The sequence below is a fragment of the Mus musculus genome, chromosome 6 (genome assembly GCF_000001635.26).
Source record: "Mus musculus strain C57BL/6J chromosome 6, GRCm38.p6 C57BL/6J".
Lineage (NCBI taxonomy): Eukaryota > Metazoa > Chordata > Mammalia > Rodentia > Muridae > Mus > Mus musculus.
In genome coordinates this window covers 54,242,936-54,266,917 of record NC_000072.6, presented here as the reverse complement: position 1 = coordinate 54,266,917, position 23,982 = coordinate 54,242,936, and the positions used below count along the sequence as shown (strand labels likewise).

Here is a 23,982-nt window from a genome sequence, read left to right as displayed (position 1 = left end):
CTGATACAAAATCCAGGGTCTGTGATCTTTAGGGTTTCTTCTGGATTGTGGTATCCAGTTGTCATTACAAGAGGAAGCCCTGGAAGTGGGGGTGAGGATTTGTGTGTAGATCAGGCTCAGAGTCAGGAGGCCTAAGGAATAAGACTAGGTAGGTTTAGGACTTGAGAAATGTCATTCTGTACCTTGGAAGTAATAAATATAATCTATCATCTATCTATCTATCTATCTATCTATCTATCTATCTATCTATCTATCTATCTACCTACCTACCTACCTACCTTCCTATTTATCATCTATCATCTACTTATCAACTGTCTAATTTTGATGTCTTTCTTATTAGCAAGGTAGGATTGATGTCATTATTCTCTCTTTGTAGGCCAGAAGGCTGTGATGCTCTGAAGTATGTCTTTGGAGTTAGGCTCAGGAACCTTCATAGCCTTTCCCATGGAAATCCCTGGATTTTCAGTGTTACAGATGAGCAATCTACTGACACAAGGACTAATTTACCTTCTCCTTTCCTGAGAGCTCTTTAGAATAAAAATTTCTAATACTTAGAAATGTAACTTGAAAACCACCTGTGGTACATCTATAGACTCTACTCCAGCATGCTGCAGGCCTTGGCTTAGCCCCCAAGGAAGCTGTATTTTGTGAAAAATGAATACACTCACTTTTCAGAAGTGTTTTTAGTTCACAATCATGTATCAAGCTGACTTCTGATTCTGTAAAGATCCAGTATGCTCTCTTCTCCTCTGTACACTGTGGCTTCGTTACCCATGAGTCTAGGGAGAAAGGCCTGGGTGATGACCTGGGCAGCCCATGTCCTCCGAGCTCTACACCACTAACCCCATTGCTGTAACTGAGTGTGATGAAGGCTGCTACACTACTGAGACAGGTAGGGGGAGAGAGTTGGGTCTCTAGGGTTGTGTCCCTGAAGGGAACATTAGGACCAGGCTTCTTCTTTCTCTCTTTGCATCCTGACTCCCACGTGAGTAACTCTGCTCCACTAATGCCCTTTCTCACCTCACTACTCTGCCCAAGTACAGGCTTAGAAACAATGGAGCCAAGTAACCAGAGACCAAAATCTCTGCAACCATGAGCACAAATAATCTTTTCATCTTAGGCACTTTGTCATAGTAACAGAGAGCTATCACACTTGAAATAAGCCCAAATTGCTGAGCAAGAATCAAAAGTGTATCTTTTCTTTCATCAACACTGCTAATCCAGATTGCTTGACCCTGTGGACACTGAGCGCTCTCTCCTACTGTGAAATAAACCCTCCTTGTTCTTTCTAAGAGCTGCCTGGCGTGTTCAACTTGCTTCTTCGCTTGTGGATTCTGTGTCTGACACGGGAGGGAGACAAAGTCAACCAAGTCACTAGACTGCAGACTGGTTTCCCAACTGTGCAAGAACTGAGAGAGGTTGGGGTAGGCACCTGCACCCTTCCCACCATGCCCTAGCTAAAGCTCAACAATACTGCTTCCAATGCACACATCTAAATGCCAGGTTTCATACCTGACCCAGCTCACGCCTGGCGCTGCTTCTAACCTCCAGCCCTGTGGCTTGTGGTCCCGGGTGGAGAGGCCTTGGCTTTGATGGCACAGCCCCAGGTGCTACCCTGATCATCCTCTCGGATAGATGTGGAAACATGACCTCCAAGGAGGGGTTTCAATCTCCTCCTAGGAGTTGCTTCACTTTACCGAGCACAGCACTCACCCTACACTGAAGGGCCATTCAGACTTCTTATAGGCCAGAGAACCTCAGCGGCAGCAGACGATGGCTGGATTGCTGATACAAAGCTGTAATTGATATCTCTTCTATATGACCTGTCCCGCTGTTTTTACAGAGACCAGTGTCAGAGATGTTGGCTGGCAACTGATGGTTCCTAGACATTTTGATGTCGAAACAAGGATACTCCACCCTATGGACAAAGCACTAGGGGACAGGCCATGGATCACACATTTCAGCAGACAGTTGACTTGTAGGGCAGCTGGGTGACTAGCTTCACATCAGAGCCTGTCCTTAAAGGAGACCTTTAATCATCTTAGCCAAATTTCTCCAGTGCTGAACCTACCGAAGCACGGTAGGGTTATCTTTAGGGAGATGGAACACTGCCATCGAAGCTTCTTAAAGGCGTGTCATAAACCATTAGGGATTATGATGCCAAAGCTAAACTACAAGCAAGCCATGTGCAGGCCGAGGGGAGCAGCTGCCAGCCCGGGCCCAGCTGCTGGTGTCCCCTTGTTCTCTGTCCTTCTCGTGTTCCATATTTGTCTCCTCTCTTTGTAGTTTTGTGTTGTCATGTGACTCTTCACCTCTGGCCAAAAGATTAATTGCCTTATGGGTTTTATTACAAAGTAGAAACCAGGTGTCCTCCTCTGACTCTTGCTCTGTCCCTGTCACTGTTACCTAGTTGAGCCAGATAAATTTCTTCTGGAAGCTACACAGTTACCAAATGTCTTTTTTTTCTTTTTTCTTTTTTCTTTTTTTTTTTCTTTTTTTTTTTTTTTTGGCTAAGGAATGACAATTTTCAGAGCAGCATTGCAGAATGTGTCTGAGAGAGCTCTGGGGGTTTAATAGAACGTTCATTGCTCTGCGGGTGGAGTATGCCTGTTTTTGTCTAAGGGTGGGGGAATGAAGGTAACCCACTGGTTTCTGTGTATGAACAGTCCCAGATTCAAATGACAGAGATGCTTGTTAAATAGTTTTTCATTTTGTCACAAATAAAAACATCTCCAATCCCTACTGTGCTTTGTACAGTGAACAATCACCCAAACAAACCACCCTTTGATGCCACTCCCAGCTGTGCGGCTGCGGCTTGCCCAGTATAGAGGACTCAGTATTCTGAACTGCATATAGAGACTTGTGCATTCCACATAGAATTTCAGCTTCCTTCTAGCCTCTGTAGTGGGTGGAGGCTGGGATTTTCAGACTCTACCATTTGGTAAAACCTGCATAAGGCCAAGTCTGTGGCCTCAGGGGAGTCAGAGTGTGGTGATGTTCCATGGCCACAGTTGTGGCTACAGCTCTGTGAGGAGCACGGGTCACACCAACATGCAAGGCCAACTCTTCCAGGACAAGACAGTTCATTCTGAAAGGACCACAAGTAATTTGACCTTGGCCCGTTTTTAAGGCAAGAAAATTATTCTTGGATAAACTGCAGAAATATATCTTGTCCCTTCTCTTCTTCAGCCAATCTTTCTAAAGTAGCCGTTGTTTATCAAGCACAGGGTTAGGCGAGTAAACAGGGAGAGGGATGTCAGTAAGCAGACAGTAAACACAGAGGTTGATGAGCTAGAAAGTCACTGCGGAGAAACATAGAGCAAGGTCTTAAGGGCTAGGAGATGCTCAGTAGCTGCCGGGTAACGAGCCTGCAGTGCAAGGAGGACAGGAGTGTGAGTCCAAAGAAGCTACATACAATCAGGTGTGCAGCACACATCTGTAATCTCAGTACTCCTGTGGAAGAAGAGGCAGAGAGGGGAGAATTCTTAAAAGCTTGAAGGTCAGCTAGCCTGGACTATAAAGTGGTGAGCATCAAAAAAGCCAGAACCTGTCTCAGATAGAGTAGAAATCCAGGGTTGACACCTAAGGACCTAAGGTTGTCACCTTTGACCTCCACATCCATGCAGTGGCACTCTCTGTCTCTCTGTCTCTCTGTCTCTCTCTGTCTCTCTCTGTCTCTCCCTCTCTCTCTCTCTCTCTCTCTCTCTCTCTCTCTCTCTCTCTCTCACACGCGCGCGCGCACACACACACACACTCACTTGTACAAACACACACACACACACACATGCAAATGCATATACACACATATGCACAGGCACACACAAAGACACACATAGCCACATGTAGACACACCCACATGCACACATGCAGAACATAGGTAGTAGTGACTGATGTTGTAAACTTAGAAACAGTGAAGGGCTCCCCTGCTCAGATTTTCTTGTTAGCAGCGGAAGCTGAAGCTAGGCCGGCTGGATTAGGGTTTCAGCTTCAGCTTTTTCCCCCTGGTGGAGAAACTGTGTCAAGTGTCTCAACTCTTTGTGCCTCATTATCTCAAGGTTCCCTGCACAGCACAATAGTACATCCCCATAGTCAGGAGGCTCTGGACCTGTAGGGCTTCATATTCTAGTGTATGCAACTAAATCTGAACTTTTAAACATGGATTCTGGGTTCTAAATCCAAGTTCTTAAGCTTGTTCAAAAAGCACTTTGCTGGGGCTAGAGAGATGGCTCAGTGGTTAAGAGCACTGACTGCTCTTTCAGAGGTCCTGAGTTCAATTCCCAGCAACCACATGGTGCCTCACAACCATCTGTAATGGGATTAAATAGCCTCTTCTGGTAGACAGCGACAGTATACTCGATACATAAAGTAAATAAATCTTTAAAAATCAAACAAACAAGAAAGAAAGCATTTTGCTGACTGGCCAACTTCTACACCACACATGAAGGCATCAAATTTATTTTCCTTAAAATACATAGCTATTTCAAGTTACTGTGTGGCAAGGTTGGAAAATTCCATATATATCCCTATCTTTCAGGGTTACAGATTACCGGTGTTTTAAACAGATTAGTATTTTTGAGATTTGCCTGTGCCAATATAAAACCAATAAATAATGTGTGGGAGACTCAGTGCTTAATGGCAGGAGGGTTGTATCCATCAAAACAGAAAACATAGTTTGATGTCTGCAGCGCAGTAATGAATCAGCAGAGTTATGTATCCTGATTAGGTTTAGCCAAAAGCCCTGCCTGCCCCACATAATGCACACACAAGAAGATGGACACTGGTCTTGCCTGTAGTCCTGGATGACCTTGAGGTGGGCAGATATGGATATTACCATCTTGTCTCCTGAACAGTGAGTCATTCCTGGCTGGTGGATGAGGGTAAGTAATTGCCACAGATAAGAGCCCTTCGGCTGTGTTAATCCCAGGCAGGGCGTGTCACCTGTGGTATGCCATGCCAGGTTCCAGAAGAACTAGGACAGTATGCTGGCTGGTTTTATGTCAATTTGACATAAGATGAGTCATTTGGGAAGAAAGAACTTTAATTGAGAAAATGGCCATGCCAGAAAGTGCTTGTGGGGGCACTCTGGAGGCATTTCTTAGAGATTGATGGGGGAGGGCCTGGCTCATCGTGAGTGGGGCCAGCCCTCGGCAGGTGGTTCTAGAGTATATAAGAAAGCAAGGCTGAGCAAGCCACAGAGTGCAAGCCAGTAAGCAGCATCCCTTCATGGCTTCTGCATCAGCTTCCACATTCCTGCCCTATTTGAGTTCCCTCAGTGACAGAGTGTGCTACTGAAGTGAAGCTGAAATGCACCCCCTCCTTCCCATGCTGCTTTTGGTCATGGTATTTTATCACAGTAATGGGAAGGTAGCTGAGTTGGGCTCCTTTTGGATCTTGTGGGTCCTGCCGAGTTGCCACAATGTCTTACTGGACAGAGCCCAGGGTGTCATCTGAATACCAACATTCCAGATTGTGACCTTGTCAGTGTCCTGGTGCCAGTGAGTCTAAAGTCCCAAGATCTCTGGCTACTGCCTCAAGGGCCTGGCACTCACACCCATCATTTTCACATCCCTCCCCTTAATAGGGCTAAGAAATAGTCTCTCACAGAAGTCTTTATCTCTGAAAGCTACGTCTTAAAGATCAGAAGCCACTGTCCTTTCTTCCTTGACTCTGAGTCTGTCCAGAAAATAAGTCAATGCCCTGTGTCCAAAGACCAAGACTCAGAGGAGAGTTATGGGTGGTGGGAGCTTGGTGCCTATTGCTGTTTGGGGCACAAATGCCTGGTCAGTGGCTGTTATGCCACGTTCTATTGCTCTGCCTGGTTTCCCAACTTGGGTTCTGTCATCTCATCTGGAAGAATCACCCTACTGGCCCAGCTGATGCCCTGGACTCCCCTCTCAGGATCCGTAGGAGCCCCGATTCAGCAAAGGATAATAGTCTTACAGTTCTGATGACAGGGTGCAATAGGCATGATGGGAGGAAAAAGAACACATTTCGCACAAAAGGCAAAATTGTAGTCTTTACTGAAAAAAAGTGGTACCCAAAGAATGATGAATTCAGATGGGGTTACCAAACACAGTGTGGTAGGTGTACCTGCATCCCCAGAACTTGAGAGTGTTGATAGGAGGAGTATGAATACAATGCAAGCCTAGCCTATACAGAACATGTAACAATGGATATTTTTTTCTTTTTCACTCCAGTTTGTTGTTTAGCAATGATATTTGAGGTAGGTTCTGTTGTAAATCATTTCTTCTTAAACATTAAAAGCTAATGTCCTTGAGGACAAGCCCCCCCCCATTAATTTCTTTTATGCTAAATTAATGGCTTTTAAAAAAGGATTAATGTGTATCATGTTACCAACAGTGGAAACTTCATGTAGAATGTAGTTTTGTTTTATTTTTCTCTGTGCAGACAAAGCAAACATAAAACAATGGTTTTGCTTTTTTTCTACTATGAGAAAAACATTGTTCTACATACAGTATAAAAATAGTTTAACTGACTGGAGGCTCTGATATTTCAGCTTACATAAATTATTTTTATGTTCTAGGACAATAGAAATATATATTTAAAGTCTATTAGAGGTATAGATTAGCTACTTCTATAGACGCTTTACAGCCGCTTAGTCTTTCCCATCCAGGCATCTACCCACCCACCCTAGCTAGCCACCAGACAAGCCTGTGGGCAATTGACCAACATGGGGTGGCCAGCTCCTCAGAGTGAGGCTCCATGCTGGTCTCTGGACACCCATTATATCCAGCCTTGCTCTTGCTCATGATAGGTCATAGACCAGCAGATGGGTCTGCAGCCGAGGAGTTTTACTACACACAGGGAGTTACTGTTCATCACTATGACGCTCCAAACACAGAGGTCCTTCTTTATAGGACTTCTTTCTTAGGTTTTTGGCAAATCTTTACAGCTGATGTATATCTAGAAAATAAGCAATTCAGCTCAGTATAGCTTAAAATTTGAGTTTATACACATAAACACATGAAGCCCTAGTAAGAGGGGACCACAACTGTAACCTTGAAACTTCTCAGAGTACACTTCTATCTTGTCTCATTGCACTTTGATCTTGCCTGTTCCTCGTCACCTTCTACCCTTTCCTGGCCTCCCACCATACTCCCCATCCATGTCCCTCTCAGCACGAGCTCTTCTGGGTGCACATGGCTTTCACTTGGCTTCACTTGATGGTGTCTTATTCTTTATCATATTCCTGTATATATTCTTTATCATATCCCATATGTTTAGCTTGCCTGGATGTATCAGAGCCAAGAAAGACTTCTGGGCAAAGAACTTAGTAAACTAAGAGCTGATTCTGCAGAAACATCCCATTGACAGACAGTTCAAATGTTTCTGTCCCTGCAAGTTATGGCATTGGTCATGAATAGCAAAGAATGAAAGTAGCTCTGGTCACACAACAGGAAAACAGGACTGAGCTTTCCTCGTTTATTCATTAGCACGAGGGGAAGAAGTTATCCCATAATATGTGCTAACACAATGGGTTAAGCCTGACCCCTGTTCCTGGCAAGCAGCTGTGTGTGCAGTCCTTTCATCTTACAGATAAGGAAGCTAAGGCCCATAGAGGTGGAATAGTATGCCCAAGGTTTTCAAGCAAGTTAGAAGCAAAGTAGTGCCACCGATCAGGACTTCTAGAACGCCAGCCCAGTGTCCTCCCGCTTCATCGAGCACATGGCCCTGTCCCCTGCCTTTAGCAGCTTTGGCTTCCTTTCAGGGTAGGGGATTGGTCTTGCCCAAAGAAGATACCTCCTAAGAAATGCTGATGCTTGACAAACGTCCTGAGGCCAAGGTGACTTTTGAGTAAATCCTTACTGACCTTGAAGAGAGAAACACACAGTAACATTTGGATGGCAGACCCGCCTCCAGCTCCCCATTGTGACCCATATCCCCCGAGAAAGCGAGGCCAGCAGCAGCTTCTCACAAACCCGACAGCTTTGAGAAACGTCAAGCTGGCATTCCCGGTGCCGCCCCAGAAGACACATGACTCAGGCACAGCTTGGCAGGGCCAAAGCAAGGGCAATCGTTTCTATTCGTGTTGAAAATAAGCATCCTGCCTCAAGTAGTCGCTCTGGCTACTTAGGCCAACATCTCTAAGGTGTGGGAGGATAAACTCGGGAGAGGCTCAAGTGTCTGTGGTGAGAAGTTGAAGCCAAGAAACACGTTCAAAGTCCATCCCTGAGCTGTGGTGAAGAAGAGGATGGTGGCGGAAGACCCTAGAGGGCCACAGCTGTGGTGTCTGAGTAATGGCTCAGTAATGGGAGAGCACTTGTCTGTCTGCATAAAGCCTGGAGATTAATTCGTGGCTTTATACATGTAAATGACACACTCCTTCAACAGATGGTCTGCTTGCTCACCATACAGCCCATAGGTATGGAGAAGAGAAAGCTGGGGCAGGTAGGAAACCCTGCTCAGTCAACAGTCAGAGGGACTGAAGGAGCTTTAGAGACCACAAGCGGGCTGGTCTGTTAGCCCATCCATACCTATAGCTTTTCCATGATTCTTGTATAGTTAATAAAACAGCTCCAAGTATGCTTGTATTGTTTTGCTCTACAGTAAAAGGGGCGGCCTTCCCCACCCCGAGTCCTTGCAGCCTCCAGCACTGTGCTTGCGAGCCCCTAACTTGTAAGATCATTTTCCCCCTCCGCATCTGGGAAACATCCCCACCTGCATGGTGTCTGGGAGACAGAGAGTCAGAACATGAAGACTAGAAGCTGTGCAGAGAACCCCCAAGGTGCTTTGCCAATAGAAGGGAACTGAGCAATCTTCGTTGGGTCCAGCTGGGTACTGCACAGAAAGGCCTGAGCACAGGGCTGCCACACTGTGTGTGTTCAGGGACTACTGCATGGTCCTGAGCTTGCACCCATATTTCTAATTCAATCAAGTCTGATGGATTCTTCACTCCAGAGGAAGTCAGACCTGTTGCTAAGATCTCTTCTGGGCGTAGGTGGGGATTTACTTAGCTAAAATAATTCAGTGGTTCCCAGATGTTAATTAGAACTACTCAAGAAGCTTTAGAAATCTTGGTGTGGGGGAGGGGTGAATATAGTTGGAGTACATGATGTACTTGCATGAATGCCTTTATGAAATCCATTGCTTTATAATGACGATCATATGCCAACAAGCGTCCATCATCAGATGATGTCAGTACATGTTTGCCAAGGGAAACTTGCTCCCATGGGACACTGAGCAGTGAGGCTGTGGTCACTGGCCTGGGGTAAGAACAATTGTGAGTGACTGACGTACTTTATTGACAGAGGGGGGAGCAGTCAGGAAGACAGGAGTCTACCTGTGGCATGCTGACAGTATCCTACAGTGTTGTGGGCTCCCCTTCCTGTTTCCTGTTCCTCTTCTCTGTTCTCCTCAGCCTATTCTTTTTGGTGCCTCTTTGGTCCCAGGTTTCTAATGATAGGACACAGATGTTTCTAGAGGCTTCTCTACCACTGTGGGTTTGTAGGAGATTCCTTCTTGCTTGAGTGGAGATCTGAGCCAGGCACACACATAGGGGGAATGGGCTGAAGGCTTTTGTCTCACAGGTCTGGTTGTGTACTGCTGTCCCAGTAGTGATTGCAGGGGGGTCTGTCCTGTGGAGCTGGAATTGCTCACTGTCTGCACACTGGTATTTTTCTTTCTCTTCCCCATGACACCATCTGCCAGAGGTGCTGTGTCTGGAGACAACTGAAGCCTCTGTCTGTCTTCCAGAGGTCTCACCTGCAGGAAAAGCGAGCTGCAGAGACCTCAAAGGACTAGGGAGCATGGCCTTGCTCTGATTTCTCTGCAGCTCTCCTCACCTTTTTATGGAAAATGAAACCTCCATATGACACAGGAAACCAGTGGGGAAGACAGAGGAACAAAAGACTACCAGTGGCACACGGGAACAGAGTGAGATAAAAACAGAGCGAGGAGAGGTAGGATCTCCACACCTCGAGAAAGACATTAGACTCTAATGATTAGAACATCAGTCAGTCAGCCAATAAACAAATAAATCTGTAGGGACCCAAACCTTTGTATGCCTCAGAAGAGGCTAACTCCTGACTCCTGGGGCGCCTGGCAAGGTCCAGGGGTGTGTAGCACCACGGGATTCCTGAGGATGCCTGATCCATCATGAAAGAGCACCGGAGACTGGCTCCCCCTGTCCAGTGTAATTGAATTCAAAAGCAGCAGAGACTTCTTTGTGAAGTAATCGCTGGCAAGGTCAAGGCTCCACTGGCCGGCACTGGTTGAATTTCATCCCCTGAGCATTGCATCTGTCCTCTGAATTCTGATATTCGTCACAGGGTTGGATCAATGCAAACAGAACTTTGCCAAAGAGATAGGCAAGGGGAGCCAGGGCCTCGTGTCTTCTCTTGGCCCAGGGCCTCCTCCGCTCCAGAAGCACAGTCTTCCACACAGTGCAGTGACTGTAGGTCACTGAGAAGCCATACAGGGGACATTTGATCAACACTTTAATCCGATGATTGACGTCTTCTTCTTCTTCCACGTGCACCCATCCTCATCCGAAATCTGATTGGTTCTGGTTCCTATTTCAACTTCCAAAATGAGGGTTCAGCTATGACTCTGTACGTCTAGTATCTGGCAAGGGCTAACTACTGCACCAGGATACAGGTGCCCTTGGAAAGAGTCAGGGTGGTGTTAGGACACTGGAGCTCCAGGGCACAGAGGTGGGCAGCTAACATGAGGCTCACTCATCTGTCTGATGGGTGCCATGTGACATTCCTTTAGAGACCGATTATCTGTGCAGTATACATAGTCTTAGTGGAGGGGTGTGGCATGAAGGGGGAATGCAAATCAGTAATGCAGACTTGGATGCATTTAACACCAGAAGCATGGACTTAAAAAAAAAAAAAAAGAGATCCAAAATAATAAGATGCTTAAATTGCCTTCGACAAAGTGAGTAATTGAAATTATGTTATTACTATGGTTTATTTGTGAATTTCAGGTAGATGGGTGTGTGCAACTGGAGAATAGATGCAGATTCATAAAGAGAGGATGCCACACCACAGTTAAGCATCGTGCAGCCGCAGCGCAGCCTGCATGCTGGATTGACTTCTCCACAGCGGCACAGCCTCTCGGTGGCTTGACTCACTTTCCTTGCGCTGAATTTGAACCCAGCACTGCAGGGTCAGGATGGCCAAGCACTTTGAAAGTTGCTCTCTCAGAATGAAGAGTTTCCTCACTATCACTTCTCCTGTTTTCCCCTTGATACTATTTAAGCGGTAAATAAAGGGAGCAACTTCTCTGAGGCTGGAGACACCGTTGTAACCTAGAGCAGCCTTGGAGTGCAATTAAAACCAATTAGGCCCACGTGCGTATAATTACAGCGACTTAATGAGCAAGCAGGGACTGAGCCTCTTCTGGGAAGCAGTCTGCCCCCCATGCGTGTGATGAGGCCTGCAGGGAAGGCGGTGGGAGGGATAGCGACAGGGAGAAAGGGGACCCTTTGAGGAAGTTAGGATGCTTTTGTTGCCTGGAAGACACGTGAAACTCTCTGCTGTGCACGGGCCAGAGAGGGCTGGAGTGGGGATGGCTGTATGACTTGATTCAAGACACTGAGGAGGAGGCCCTAGGTCAGCCGGGACCTGCTCTGGCAGTGACCCCCTGGCCTTGTCATCAAGGGTGGTTGGAAGCCCAAACTCCACACTCCCAAAACACTGACCACTGCTAGTGTTGGAGCCAGGACTCTATGTGGCCAGAACATTAGGGTAACCTACTAGTGAGTCTCAAATACTCTGGAAAGTTAAGAGAGGTGCTAGCATGCTTCTGTGTGCTGTGGCCTGGGGGAAGTCTAAGTGGACCTGGAACGTGGGTGGGGGATAAGAATGGGTAGATGCTTCTGGGCTATTCTGACTCCCAGTGGAATGCAGAAGTAGGCTGCAGAGCACCCCCTACAGCCTGCCTGCGGAGCAGCACGGGGCTCCAGTCTAATTTCCCTGTGGGCTCTCCAACCAGAGGCATTCCTAACCACTGGACAAACACATCGCAGAAGGCTCCTGTACAGTTGGAGCAGCACCCGGAAGGCTTGTGAGAACAGATTTGTAGGACCTGCATCTGACCTAGAAATCTGAAAGGACAGTGGGGGAGGGGAGACAGACACTTGCAGGTTAAATAGGCCGTAGTATTGTCCAGGCACAGTGTGCCTGAAATTTGTTACCTGGGTGCTTGTACGTCATTTGGTAATCACACTCTCTCCCCCTGGACCAGGCACTATGGTGGGCACAGGAAACTAAGGATAACTAACATTCAGGCCTTCACTTCAAGGAGCCAATATTTGCAAGAGTGAAGAGAAATGGCCTTGAACCGTGTAGTCATGTAACAATTCCTGCTCCGGGACTCGGAAGAGGTAGGTTCAAAGCGTTCTGGGAACAAGGTAGAAGACACAATAAATTCAGGGAGGCAGACGGGGTGGGGGGTGGGGCGGGGGCGGAGGAGAGGAACTCTAGAAAGTCAAGGCCAGGAGAAATATTCAAAAAGCTTTGACAGGCCTTTGTGTAGAGCAAGCGTGTGTTAGACAGAGAAAAAGACAAAAGCATTTTAAGTGGACAACCACACCAACGTGGGATGTGCTCGGGGAGACGATAGAGTTGTCCTTGAAAGAGCCACTGTTAGTTAGGTTTGTTATTACTGTCTACAGTGTCAGGGCCTGAACCAGGGACCTGTGAGCCAGGCAAGCGCTCTACTACCGAGATACAGCCTAGCGCTCTGACTCTCCTCTCAGCCCTGAGGCTTGGGCTCCTTCCTGAAAACACTCATCTCAGACAGCTGAGAGTTTGGCTGTGACTGGGAAATCCTTAGTAGCTGAGTTCTGATGCACAGCTGCCTTGTTCTGTGTGATGGAGGCGGAACTAGGACCATAAGGCTGGGCACCGGGAGTGCAGGCTCACGTGGGCTTGGGCTGAACCCCTGTCCTCAGACAAGGCGTGGTGTCCTCCTTGTCCTCACTTCTCTCCAGAGCAAAAGACATTGTTTGGATCCAAGATCTGCCAAGTAGCACCTGACACCTCCCCCAACCCCAGTCTGTCACTTGCTGGCCACAGGCATGGCTCAGCTGGGTATTTTTAGAGTGTTTTTTTTTTTCTTTTTTAAGCAGCATACACAGTATTAGGTTTCTTCTGCACTTTCAAGCAGAATGCATTGTGGTGGCTCCTCCCTCTCCTGCTCCACACCCCTGACCTCTCCTTATGCCCTTCTACCCACCTGCATGTCTGACCTCTGAAAAAACACGTTAAAGGACGGACTTCTGAAAAACGGACCAGGAGCAATTGTTCCAAGCCAGTAAACTGGAACCCCACACTTTCCCAGTGTTGGGAGAAATCACAGGCTTCAGGTGCCCATCTGGCCATCCGGAGAACAGACGGGTGTGGCTTGGGAACAACTTGTACCCTTCTGTGTGTCCACAACTGTGATGTGACTAAGTAGCTTCTAAGACTATGAAAACCTTCTCTAGTTTAAACAATTATATTGAATGTGTATGGGTGTTCTGACAGGGTGTATCTGTGAGCCTTGCACATGCAGTGCCCACGGTGGCCAGAAGAGGGCCTCAGAGACCCCGCAACTGGAGTTACACCGAATTGTGATGTACTATGTAGGTGCTGGGACTGACCTGATCCCTCTGCAAGCACAGCCAGTGGTCTTAACTGCTGAGCCATCTCTTCAGCCCAGAACCTATCATTTTATCAGATGACTTTTCAAAGTTGTTGTATTAGGGCTATAGTGATGTTTATATTGTGTTCATTAAATCTTAGTCATATGTTAAACTTTGGCAAGTGAACATTTATTTTGTACAGTGAGTGAGTGGTTCCACCATTAAACTCCTTGAAGATTAAAAACAATCTGGAGAGGCTGGTAAGATGGCTCACTGGGGTCAAGGTGCCTGACAACCTGAGTCTGAACCTGTAATCCGTATGGTGGAAAGAGAGAGTCTGCTACTACAAGTTGTCCTCTGATCTCCAAAAACATGCAGTGGCACATAGGTGTGCACATGCCACAGTGCACATGTGGAGGTGAGAGGACAACTTTTCAGAATTGGTTCTGTCCTACTATAGATTCAGGACATCAGACTTGGTGGCAGGTGCCTTTACCTGCTGAGCCTTCCCTGCCTGAGAGCACATTCTTTAGTGGCTTTCTGGAACTGCTAGTTTAGTGGCATCACAGTGGTGGTGTGAACTCAGGGTAGGGTCTACATCATGGGTATCGGTGAATAACGCTGCACCCCAGGTGGGGAAACATCTCAGCTGTATCCAGCAGCACTCCGCAGACTGTGGTGCTTTTAAAGGAACCAAGGAAGACCATGTCAAACTGCTGTTGGGATGATTTTACCAAGTTTGAAACCTAACTACTAAGAAGACACCGAATTGTGTCTGGGAAGCTTAGAGCGAGTGACACCCGCCCTCTTTAGAGTTCTGCGAGTTTCAAGGAAGCCACACAGCCACTGTCTCTGTACTGTTAGAGTTGTTGTGGCCATGTGACTAAGCAAATAAAGTAGAGTTAGGTGTCACCTTGAGGATGTGTCATAGGAAGAATGCCCATGGTCATTCCACAATGGGCATGGGACATGGGTAAGAAATAACAGGTTGGTACTACTGTTGGGTTTTCTTTAATGTGACCTGACCCAGCCCATCCTGACTGATGTGCTGAGGGCTGAGGGCTCACTGGCTAGAACATGGTAGGGAACTCCATCACCACGCTCTACAACAACCCCCCACTTTTTACTCAACACCCCAAGATCTCAAGCCACGCGCACATTTCATTTCCATACTTCCCTGCCTGCTAGCTGTCCTTGGCATCAGAAGTTCCATGACTGTGACGCAGTGGCTAGCACTATGAACGTTTCCCTACCCCGGTGCAAGCTGTTCCTCGTGCTGCATTCCAATGGCCACATCTGAAGGCCCTCATCTCTGCTCCTGGCTCTCTGCCTGGCAGCTCTTTTCTTTATTTTGCCTTAAAGCAACTTCCTTTCCCTTAATAACACAGGTCAAATGTCACCTCCCCTTTGAACTATCCCTGAACTCCCATCGCTGATAATTAACTGCTTTGTTACCAGAGCCTGTTTTGAACCTTTTGTGGAGAGCCAGTGTCTGGGTACGTCTGTCGGCTCTATCATATCCCCACACACGGAATCCCCTCCTGACTGAGGCACTTTGGGACAGAGATTTCAAGACCTGTCGGGGCTGGGAGGCATATGGGGCAAACTGTGTGAGGACAGACAGGATTCGGGGAAGCACAGGGTGTCAGTACCAGTGAGAATGCAATCCAAACTGGTTAGAGGGATCGATGCGATTGTACTTTAGCCCAAAGAAACCAAGTGGATTTTAAACTGGAACCTCCCGGTGGCTACAGATCTAGTCTGGGTAGACCCGATCTTACTGTCAACTCTGAGTCAGCTAACAGGCACACACAAAACAGGTAGGGGAGAAGGGTGGCCTTTGTGCCTCTACCCAGCTGGCTAAGGCTTCCAGGACACCACTCCTCTCAGGGCTCTTACCATCCCATAGTGGGGTCCCCCGCATCAGGCTCAGTAAGCTGCACTGCTCCCCAAATGCCCCTGGCTATGGGAATGAACAGTTTGAGGAAGTCGCTGTTCCTTCTCCTCTTCTCTTGATGCAAAAACAAACAAAAACAAACAAACAAACAAACAAACAAAAAACCCCGAAAACAAAAAGAATGGTCATACTAGTCATTTGATGGATACAGCTGTAGGACTTTTATGCAGGTACTGTAACAAATAAACTTGGGGGCTTCAAAGAGCATTTGTCCTCTATAATTATGAAGAACAGAAATCAGAGATCAATTTCTCTTGTAGAGATCAAGGGCTGTACTATGTCTAGATCAGCGATCAAACTTCCTAATACCATGACCCTTTAATACAATTCCTCGTGTTTAATGATTGGTGACCTCCAACCATTAAATTACTCTTGTTGCTATCTCATAACTGTAATTCTATAAATATCTGTGTTTTCCGATGATCTCAGTTGACCCCTGTGAAAGGGTCACACAGTCCCAAAGGGGTCGAGACCCACAGGTTGAGAATCATTGCTCTAGAGGCTCTAGGCACAAACTTTTCTTGATTACCTGCTGTCCTTGGCTTCTGTTTGCATCCCTCTGGGGCTTCCAGAACTCTTTTTCTCCAGGCTATCTTCTCTTCTGGGCTTGTTACTTGTGTTGCTCTTAGGAAGATCTTTATAGTGGTATTTGATGGCCCTTAGATAAAGCAAGACAATCTCCTCCTCTCAAAATCTTTAATGTGGGGACTGGAGAGATGGCTCATCTGTTAAGAGCATGTGTTGTTCTTTAAAGGACCAAGTTTGGTTCCCAGCACCCACGTCAGGTGGCTCACGACTCCTGTAACAATCTCAGGGGAATGTGATCTACCTGCCCCTCTGGGTATCTGCATTCCTATGCACAGACACACAGGCATGATTTAAGATGAATTAAAATGAATTAAGAATTGAATCCTTAATGTGATTACATTTTCAAGGCCCCTTTTCTAATGGGAAGCACACTTCTAGGTCTTAGGATTAGTTTCTGACATCCTGGGAGACCACTGTTTTTAATGCCACAGTGTTCTAAGAACTCTCATCACACCCACTTCCTCCTGAGCAGGCCTCTCTCCTGGCTCAAGTTTCATGTTGCTGTGGACAGCCTTATTAACTCATGCTCACAGGCAAACAAATGTGTGTCCGACAGATGACAGGAACCCTCCTATTTGCCTTCAAAATATTCCTTAAGTAGAAGGGAAATATTCACACGCTGGAGTTCTTAACCCATTGCCACATGCCCCCAGGAAGTGCCCAGACGAGATACTCAGGAACCCAAAATGGGGCTTTGAGGAATCACATTTTAATAAATATATTACCTTCCCCAGGAGAATAAATAAAATATGTTCATGGTGATGGTTTTTCTCTACATTTCTGAGATACTGGAAACCTGGAACTTTGCTGGGTAAGCATGCATGGTTAGTCAGCATGTTAGAAATAAGGGCAGAGGTACTGTATCCCCAAATGATGATTCCTGCCTCTCTACAAGGGAGGGTCTTCTAGACTGGGAACCTGCTAAGCTTGGCCACATGACATGCACTGGACAATGAGATGGGAATGGAAATGTTCTCAGCCGCTCCAGAGCTGAGACTTCACAGCTCTTGGATGATTTTGCTAGGAATTCAATGACGATTGAATACTCGGGGCTTAACGAGAGGGAATCGTCAGGGAAAATCTGAGCTGGCAAGGCACACAGAAAGAAATGAATATTTATATTGCTGACTTAAAGGACTTTAACTTTTGTTTCACACATCTGCATGCTTTGCCTGCACGTCTGTCTGTGTACCATATACATGCTCGGTGTCCACAGCGGCAGAAAAGTGGGTTTGGATTTCCTGACACTGAAGTTACAGATGGTTATGAATCACCATGTGTGTGCTGGAAACAGAGCTCAGACCTCTGTCAGAGCAGCAAGAGTCCTTAATTGCCAAGCCATCTCTCCGTTTCCTGTATTACTGTCTTAAAGTGACCTATAAATTCTTTCAGGTGAACTTGGGTACAATATACCCTCATGCCTTCTGGGTCCAGAGACCAGATCTGAAGCAGAAACCCACTGGGTACACACTGGAAGCTGGCTGTGTGTAAAAGCTCCCAGAGAGACTCCAGTGAGGGATCATGCAGTTGCTGAAACATTATTGTTATAAATGATACAGCATGGAGCTAAATAAATGAGCTTTTGAAACACTGGTAAGTGGGAGCAGCTAGGACAGACAGCCAAGCCACCTTCGTGATAAACATCCTGAGCCCAGAGTGTACAGATCAGGTTGCAGTTGGCCCTGCACAGCCTATAATCCTATTTGGATGGCTCATCTCCACCCTCCCTCCCACGCATACCAATATAACTTCATAGGTGGTTGTAACCTGAGCCGAGATCTCTTTTGAGTCATGAGGATTTGCCTGGATGGGGAGTTATATGCCTGCTTTAGCTTCGGAAGGCTTGCTTTCCTTTATTGGCTTGAGACAAAATTCATAGGACATAAAGTTAGCAGCTGTAAACTGTGCAACTCTCCGAGGTCCATGCATGTTGTATCGTCTATTTAAATATCATTCTATTTTCAGGAGCGAGCAGTATTCCACACATGTGTATATCCACACTTGCTTATCCACTCATCTGTGGGTGGATATTTAAGTTGCTTCCTCCTCTGGGCTATTGTGAACATGAACACTGTGAACATCTGTGTGGGGTGATGGCCTCAGCACCTGTTTTTAATTCTTCAGGGTATGTACCTACTCACAGAGTTGCTAGGCCATGGGGTAATTTGTTTGATTTCTAAGGAGCTGCTAGGCTGCTGTTCACAGAGACCATCCCACTCCAGTTCCCACCAGCAGTGTAGGAGGACTCCAATGACCACAGCTTCCCTAAAACTTACTGCTATTTTTAAAGTATTATAACTTTTCTAGTTTCATTTCTGTCTCTGTGACTAATTCCTGATCAAAAGAATCTTAGGGAAGAAAGGACGTACTTAGCTTACAATACCAGGTTATAGTCCATTGTTTTGGGGACACCAAGGCAGAAATTTTGAGGAATCACATCCCCAGTCCAGGGTAGAGAGAATAAACACAGGGGCCCTGTTTGCTTGCTTTCCTCTAACGTTCTCTTGTCTTAATTATTTTGTCCCTCTGCTTAGGGAATGGCACCACCCACTGTTCTGGGTCTTCCTGAATCAATCGACAATCAAAACAACCCCCATGAATGTGCCCTCAGGCCAACCTGATCCAGATAGTTCCTCAGTTGTAACTCTTCCTCAGGTACTCTATGCAGTGTCAAGTTGCCAATTAAAACTTACCCTGTTGGATTTGAGGTGATATGACTAATGACAATGGACATTGTTTCGTGTGCTTATTTAGCTATTTGTACATTTTCTTTCAAAAAATATATCTTTTCAGTATCCTTCTCAATTTAAAAATGGAATTGTCTCTCTTTTTGGCTTTTAAATGTTAGAAAATTTTATACCTTGTGGCTATTAAGACCTTTAACAGAAATATGATTTGCAAGTGCTGTATTCCAACTCATCCTGCATCTTTTCTCCTTGATGCACAACATGCTAAGATCTGAAGATGCATGGTTTATCCAGTGTTGGATTATTCATATTTCGGTGTCATATTTAAGAATCCACTGCCCAGGATAAGATAATGACCATTTATGTGTATTTCTTCTACATTCCCTTTAAGATTTTAATTCTTATATTTAAGTCATTGATCTATTTTGCATTAACTTCTATATACTGTTCACAATAGTTCAATTTCATTTCTCTGTATGGACCAGCCAGTTGTCCTAGCACCATTTGCTGAAGAGATTGTTTGGTTTCCATTAAATGTTCTCAGTACTCCTGTATCAGTTGGCCCTGGGCGTGTGGGCTTGCTGTCAGTGTTGGGTCTGGAGGAACATCCTGCAGCACCTGGAACAATTGACCTCATCTTCTTAGTGCACACCTGCTCCTCTCAGATCCTGTCTTAGCATCCTGCTGTGTACAGCTGCGACAACCCTGGGCCAGCCTAAATCCTCTAAAACATGTTATTTTCATTGATTTCCTTCACCTCTACTTTGATCACTGACTAGGGGTTCAGTTGTTGAAACTGTTGCATTACCTGACCTTTGTCTTCAAGCACAGTGTTGTATATATTGTATTTCCAATTCAGTGCAGAGAGAGCCCCCTTCCCTGGAGTAACTGATGCGCAGAATTACCCTCTAGAGCATGTTACAATGGAGAATTTTATTAATCAGGGCTGGAACTGTGCTCAGTTTTATAGAGATTTATATCTCTAACCATATTAAGAATCTTGCTTTCTTTAAAACATGACCCTAACAAGGTGGGATTTTGTTATCAGCACATGGCTTAAAGTCAGACTTCAAGCTTGTTTCCAGCCCCAGGTCCTGCCTTTCCTAGGCAAGGCTGAAAAAAAGTTCTAATTAATGCACCAGAGCATTAATCTTCTCATACATAAAGAGGTGAAGACAACAGATCTCACTCCAATCTCATCCCCAGTGATCTAAGGACTAGCGAGCACAATGTACATGTATATACACCTTATATGTATTGAGGCTAGACAATGCAATTCCCCAACAGTGTAGCCAAGTCAAGGGAAAGAAAGATGCCAGTCAAACTCATTTCAACATTTTTGAATGCATATATGCATTCAAAACTCCAACACATCTGTAAATACCAAGACAAAATATAATAAGTTCCTGCCTTTATTAAGTCTGTTTCCTTTGTGGTTGTCACAAACTGTTTCATGCCTAAATACTCCACGTGCATGTGTGCCATTCCAGCAGTACATACATACATATATGTTTTCAGAACAATAATTTTATGGTCAAGGCTCTTTTGCTGGTTGGTTCCTGGTTTCCTGTAGTAACATCTCCTTTTCAGCCAATAGAATTCATTATAGGGTGGGAACATGGTAGTCTCTCAAGAGGTTTATTTTAAGTCACCAGAAACAGAGGAGTGAAACAAGAGCCACATGGATGAGATCTCTGGTGACAGACAGTTAGTGAACACCACAGTGTGAGCCCCTCCCCTATGTTGTTAGGGCTCCAGTTGGTGGGATATTTTTGATAGTTTAAGCCATTGTTTCCACACTGGGCTAACGACTGTTTCTAATATTCCTCTTAACAAATGCTGTCTTATCAACTAGCAATGGTCAATTAAAATGGCTACCCAATGAGTCATAATATATGAAAGAATATTTTCTAAAAAGAAAAGAAAAACTGGACCAAAACACACGACTTGAATGTGTGGGGGGGGGGGAGGTTTCAAAACACAACAAGGAAGGTCTCCTCGTGATAGTTTTCCACCTTAATATACTGCAGAGGTCTGAACGAGATGCCTACAACTTAGCCTAGGGAACTTGTTAAACATATTTTCAAAGCCCCGACTGCAAAGATACTTCCAGAGGAGTTGTCTGTAATATGGAAGAAAGGATGTCTTGAAACATATGGAAGGAATGAATTTAAACTGACTTCATCTGAAATGGGGAGTTAAATCAACTCGGTGCCTTCATCCAACGGATTACCAAGCAGCCATCAAAAATGGTTTTATGAAAATGATTTTATTTAGAAAAATGCTTCCAAGAAATTACCAAGAGAGAAAGCAGCCTTCAAATTGTCAGATAATAAATAAAACTCTGTGTTCAAATCTTCCTTTACCGGTGCTGGCTGAGTGTTTAAAATATCATTTTTAAGATTCTAGTAAAACAAAATGGACGTCATGAATCTATACAGTATTGATTTCAGTAAGAAATGCAAATGGCTCTGCTGATGCTTCTGGGTTCTGGGAGCTGCTGTGGGGTATGTCAACTAGGGACCCTTGCTGTGGGCTGTGTGCACTGACTGCCCTTGCTGTGGGCCATGTGTACTGAGGAAGCTGCCCTCTGGCTGTTCCTTTTCTGCTCACCATTATCTCCATTACCCATCACTGCTGCTCCTCTAACCCCTTGAGCTGTCTACTGTGAAATCTAGGGCCATACAAACTTCCCTGAAGAATAAGAGAGAAGGGTGAGAGGAGACCGGAAGTCTTACCCAGCTGTGAACTTTGTGAATGAAAATCAGGACATCTTCCCTGAAGCCCGGCTCCTTCCCTCAGCTATCAGCCCACAACAGAAGGCCAGATACCTGGGTTCTACAGCTCAGCACTGTTGCTGACTTTGGCACTTGAAGCTCTTATATTTTTCTGTCAGCTCCAGGCTCTGCGTGTGTGTGTGTGTGTGTGTGTGTGTGTGTGTGTGTGTGTGAGAGAGAGAGAGAGAGAGAGAGAGAGAGAGAGAGCGCAACACAAATACAATATAGATGCAAATTTATCTTCAGAATAAGGTCTCTTTTTATTTTACCTCTTTTGTTTTTAGACTATATCTCAAGGGCTTTCATTTTCATTGGGAAAATATTCAAAAGTTTTGTTTGTTTTGTTTTGTTTTTTTTTTCCTTAACCCACCTAGGAAAGAAATCATGCTGAATGCCTTAGCCAGAGAAAGCCATTGTGGTTGTTTATGGATTTTCAATGTTGTTCATTTCTGGAGATATGTATATGTACATATACTGTGTCTGAAATGCCAGATTAGGGGTGGCTATCAAGTCTTCCTCAAATCTACATTTTCTAATTAGCATACAACAAAGATATAGTATTCATATTACTTTGTAGAAATAGAAGACAATGAGAACACCTAAACTTTTAATTCAAATGACAAACATACACCAGACAGACTTGTACCTATGCAGCTTCCGGAAGGGCACAGTATCTCTGTGGTGGGTTACAAAAGCCGTTAGCATCATCCTTGTTGATTTTTGGAACTACTCAATGTTTAGTGAGCATCTCTATTTTATAACAATAGGATTAAAAACTCATCATTTTTATTTAGTTTTATAAGGAGAAAGTACCTGGGATCTAAATTAAGCTAAAATATAAAACAAGGTAGAATTGTTTGGAGCAGAATGTGGCACCAGGCACTACCCTGGAAAACAAGCCCAGACACCACCAATGCATAGAAGATAGAAAATGGAGAGAACACTGCAACAGAGAGGTCCCTCTCCCCGGGAGCTAGTCCGTATTTCTCAGCAGCCTAGAGTGGAGACTACTGACACACCTGACAAATTCGGAAGTGCTGTGAGAACTGAGCCCTGCCTTAGAGCCATGCTCCTTTCTGGGAAGCTAATATACATGCTGACTCCACACACTGTCTCCGAGGGAACAGTGCCCTGTCCACACTCCTCTCATGTCTGTAAATGCAAGCAGGGCACCTCTTAAACTGAGCTGCTCTCACCATGACGGGGATTTACTTAAGCTAAGAGACACAAGACACCCATCTCTTTATGTTTTCATTTAAATTTTACAGTTTACATAATCTTTGAAGTTAATTGTAACATACATCTTACACGTCTTACCTTCAGAAGGTACTATAGGAGAGAAGGGAGCATCAGTCTTACCCAGCTGTGAACTTTGTGAATGACAATGACTGATCTGGTAAGACAGGCCCACTGGTGCAATACTGGTACACATAAACACGATGGTGTAACCATCTACTTTCTGATAAGATTGAAGCTTTGCTTCCCAAGACGAAACCTATAACTGACGCCATTTTCATGCTACGAACCTATAGCTAGACAATTCATAGGCCACAGAGAGGGGTCTCCTATGTTCACACTGCCCAATGGTAACATGCTAATTACATACCAATGCCTACTGACATATCGTTACACTCATAGATTAATGCAGCTTTCAACCCTCATCTGAGAAGCTCTTATTCGCAGTAGCTGATGATTAACACAGAGAAAGACTCACAACTGGACGTGGCATGGAGAATAAGAGACTGAAAGATCCTCAGCCCTAAATGGAAGATATGTAGTGTACCCCTTTCCTAAAGGCCAGGGGTCACTGAAGAAGAGGGGAGTAAAGAGGGTAAGAGCCAAAGATAGTAGATGACTCAGGAAGCATTGTTTCTTGGTGCGGCAGGGCAGCTGCGCATATAAACTCACAGCAGTTGTGACGTCACACACAAGACCTGTAAAAGTCCATGCAATCAGCATGGAGAGGGGAGGTGGACATAAAGTCCCGTCTGGAGAGGGAGAGACACTTTTCTTTAAACAACCAGGTCCTAGCACTTGGCCGGGGGTGAGGAGGGGTGAGAAAGCGTGAGCTGTGTAGGCCTTCCTGTCCTCTGCCAAGCTCAGCCATATCATGTGCCTTTCAGTTTGCCAGGGAAAGAAGGTAAAATTGTAAGACAGAAGGCAGGAAACAGAAAGAGCTGTTGTTAACGACGTATGGTTGTGATGCACGCAGGGCCATTGCTGCACTTATCTCTGTGGGTTTTTGTGGTCCACAGGGAACTGCAAAGTCCCTTTGAAATGAGACAGGTCTCATCTGAGTTTGCCCATGATGCTTCCTCACTTTACAAAGCCTGGGTATCATAAGCATCTTCATGCAAAGGATTGGTTATGGTCACAATG

General features: G+C 45.4%; 1 protein-coding gene and 1 long non-coding RNA gene across 5 annotated transcripts in view; one reads left to right on the top strand and one right to left on the bottom strand.

Moving 5' to 3' along the window:
- The window catches only part of Chn2 (chimerin 2), a 261,881-nt gene that overhangs the window by 34,895 nt on the left and 203,004 nt on the right, over nt 1–23,982 (bottom strand). The window contains exons 1-2 of one of the 3 annotated variants that reach the window (XM_030255589.1): nt 1,714–8,034; nt 669–779 (exon numbers count right to left, since the gene is read on the bottom strand). The exons of 1 other annotated variant lie outside the window; for it this stretch is intronic. Coding sequence is in view for 1 of the 2 variants with exons in the window: in NM_001311133.1 (NP_001298062.1) it covers nt 1,714–1,731 (18 nt within the window). In the remaining variant the exon portion in view is untranslated. Of the gene's footprint in view, nt 1–668; nt 780–1,713; nt 8,035–23,982 lie in introns of those variants that run through there. One more of the 3 variants, NM_001311133.1, reaches the window with a different exon arrangement.
- Gm15527 lies at nt 11,924–21,180 on the top strand. Of its 2 annotated transcripts, none has more exons than XR_003956306.1 (3): nt 11,924–12,033; nt 12,214–12,352; nt 17,532–21,180. It is a non-coding gene; the product is annotated as a predicted gene 15527 (long non-coding RNA). The 2 variants fall into 2 exon arrangements; XR_003956307.1 differs by having other exon boundaries at nt 11,924–12,352; nt 17,532–17,732; nt 18,674–21,180.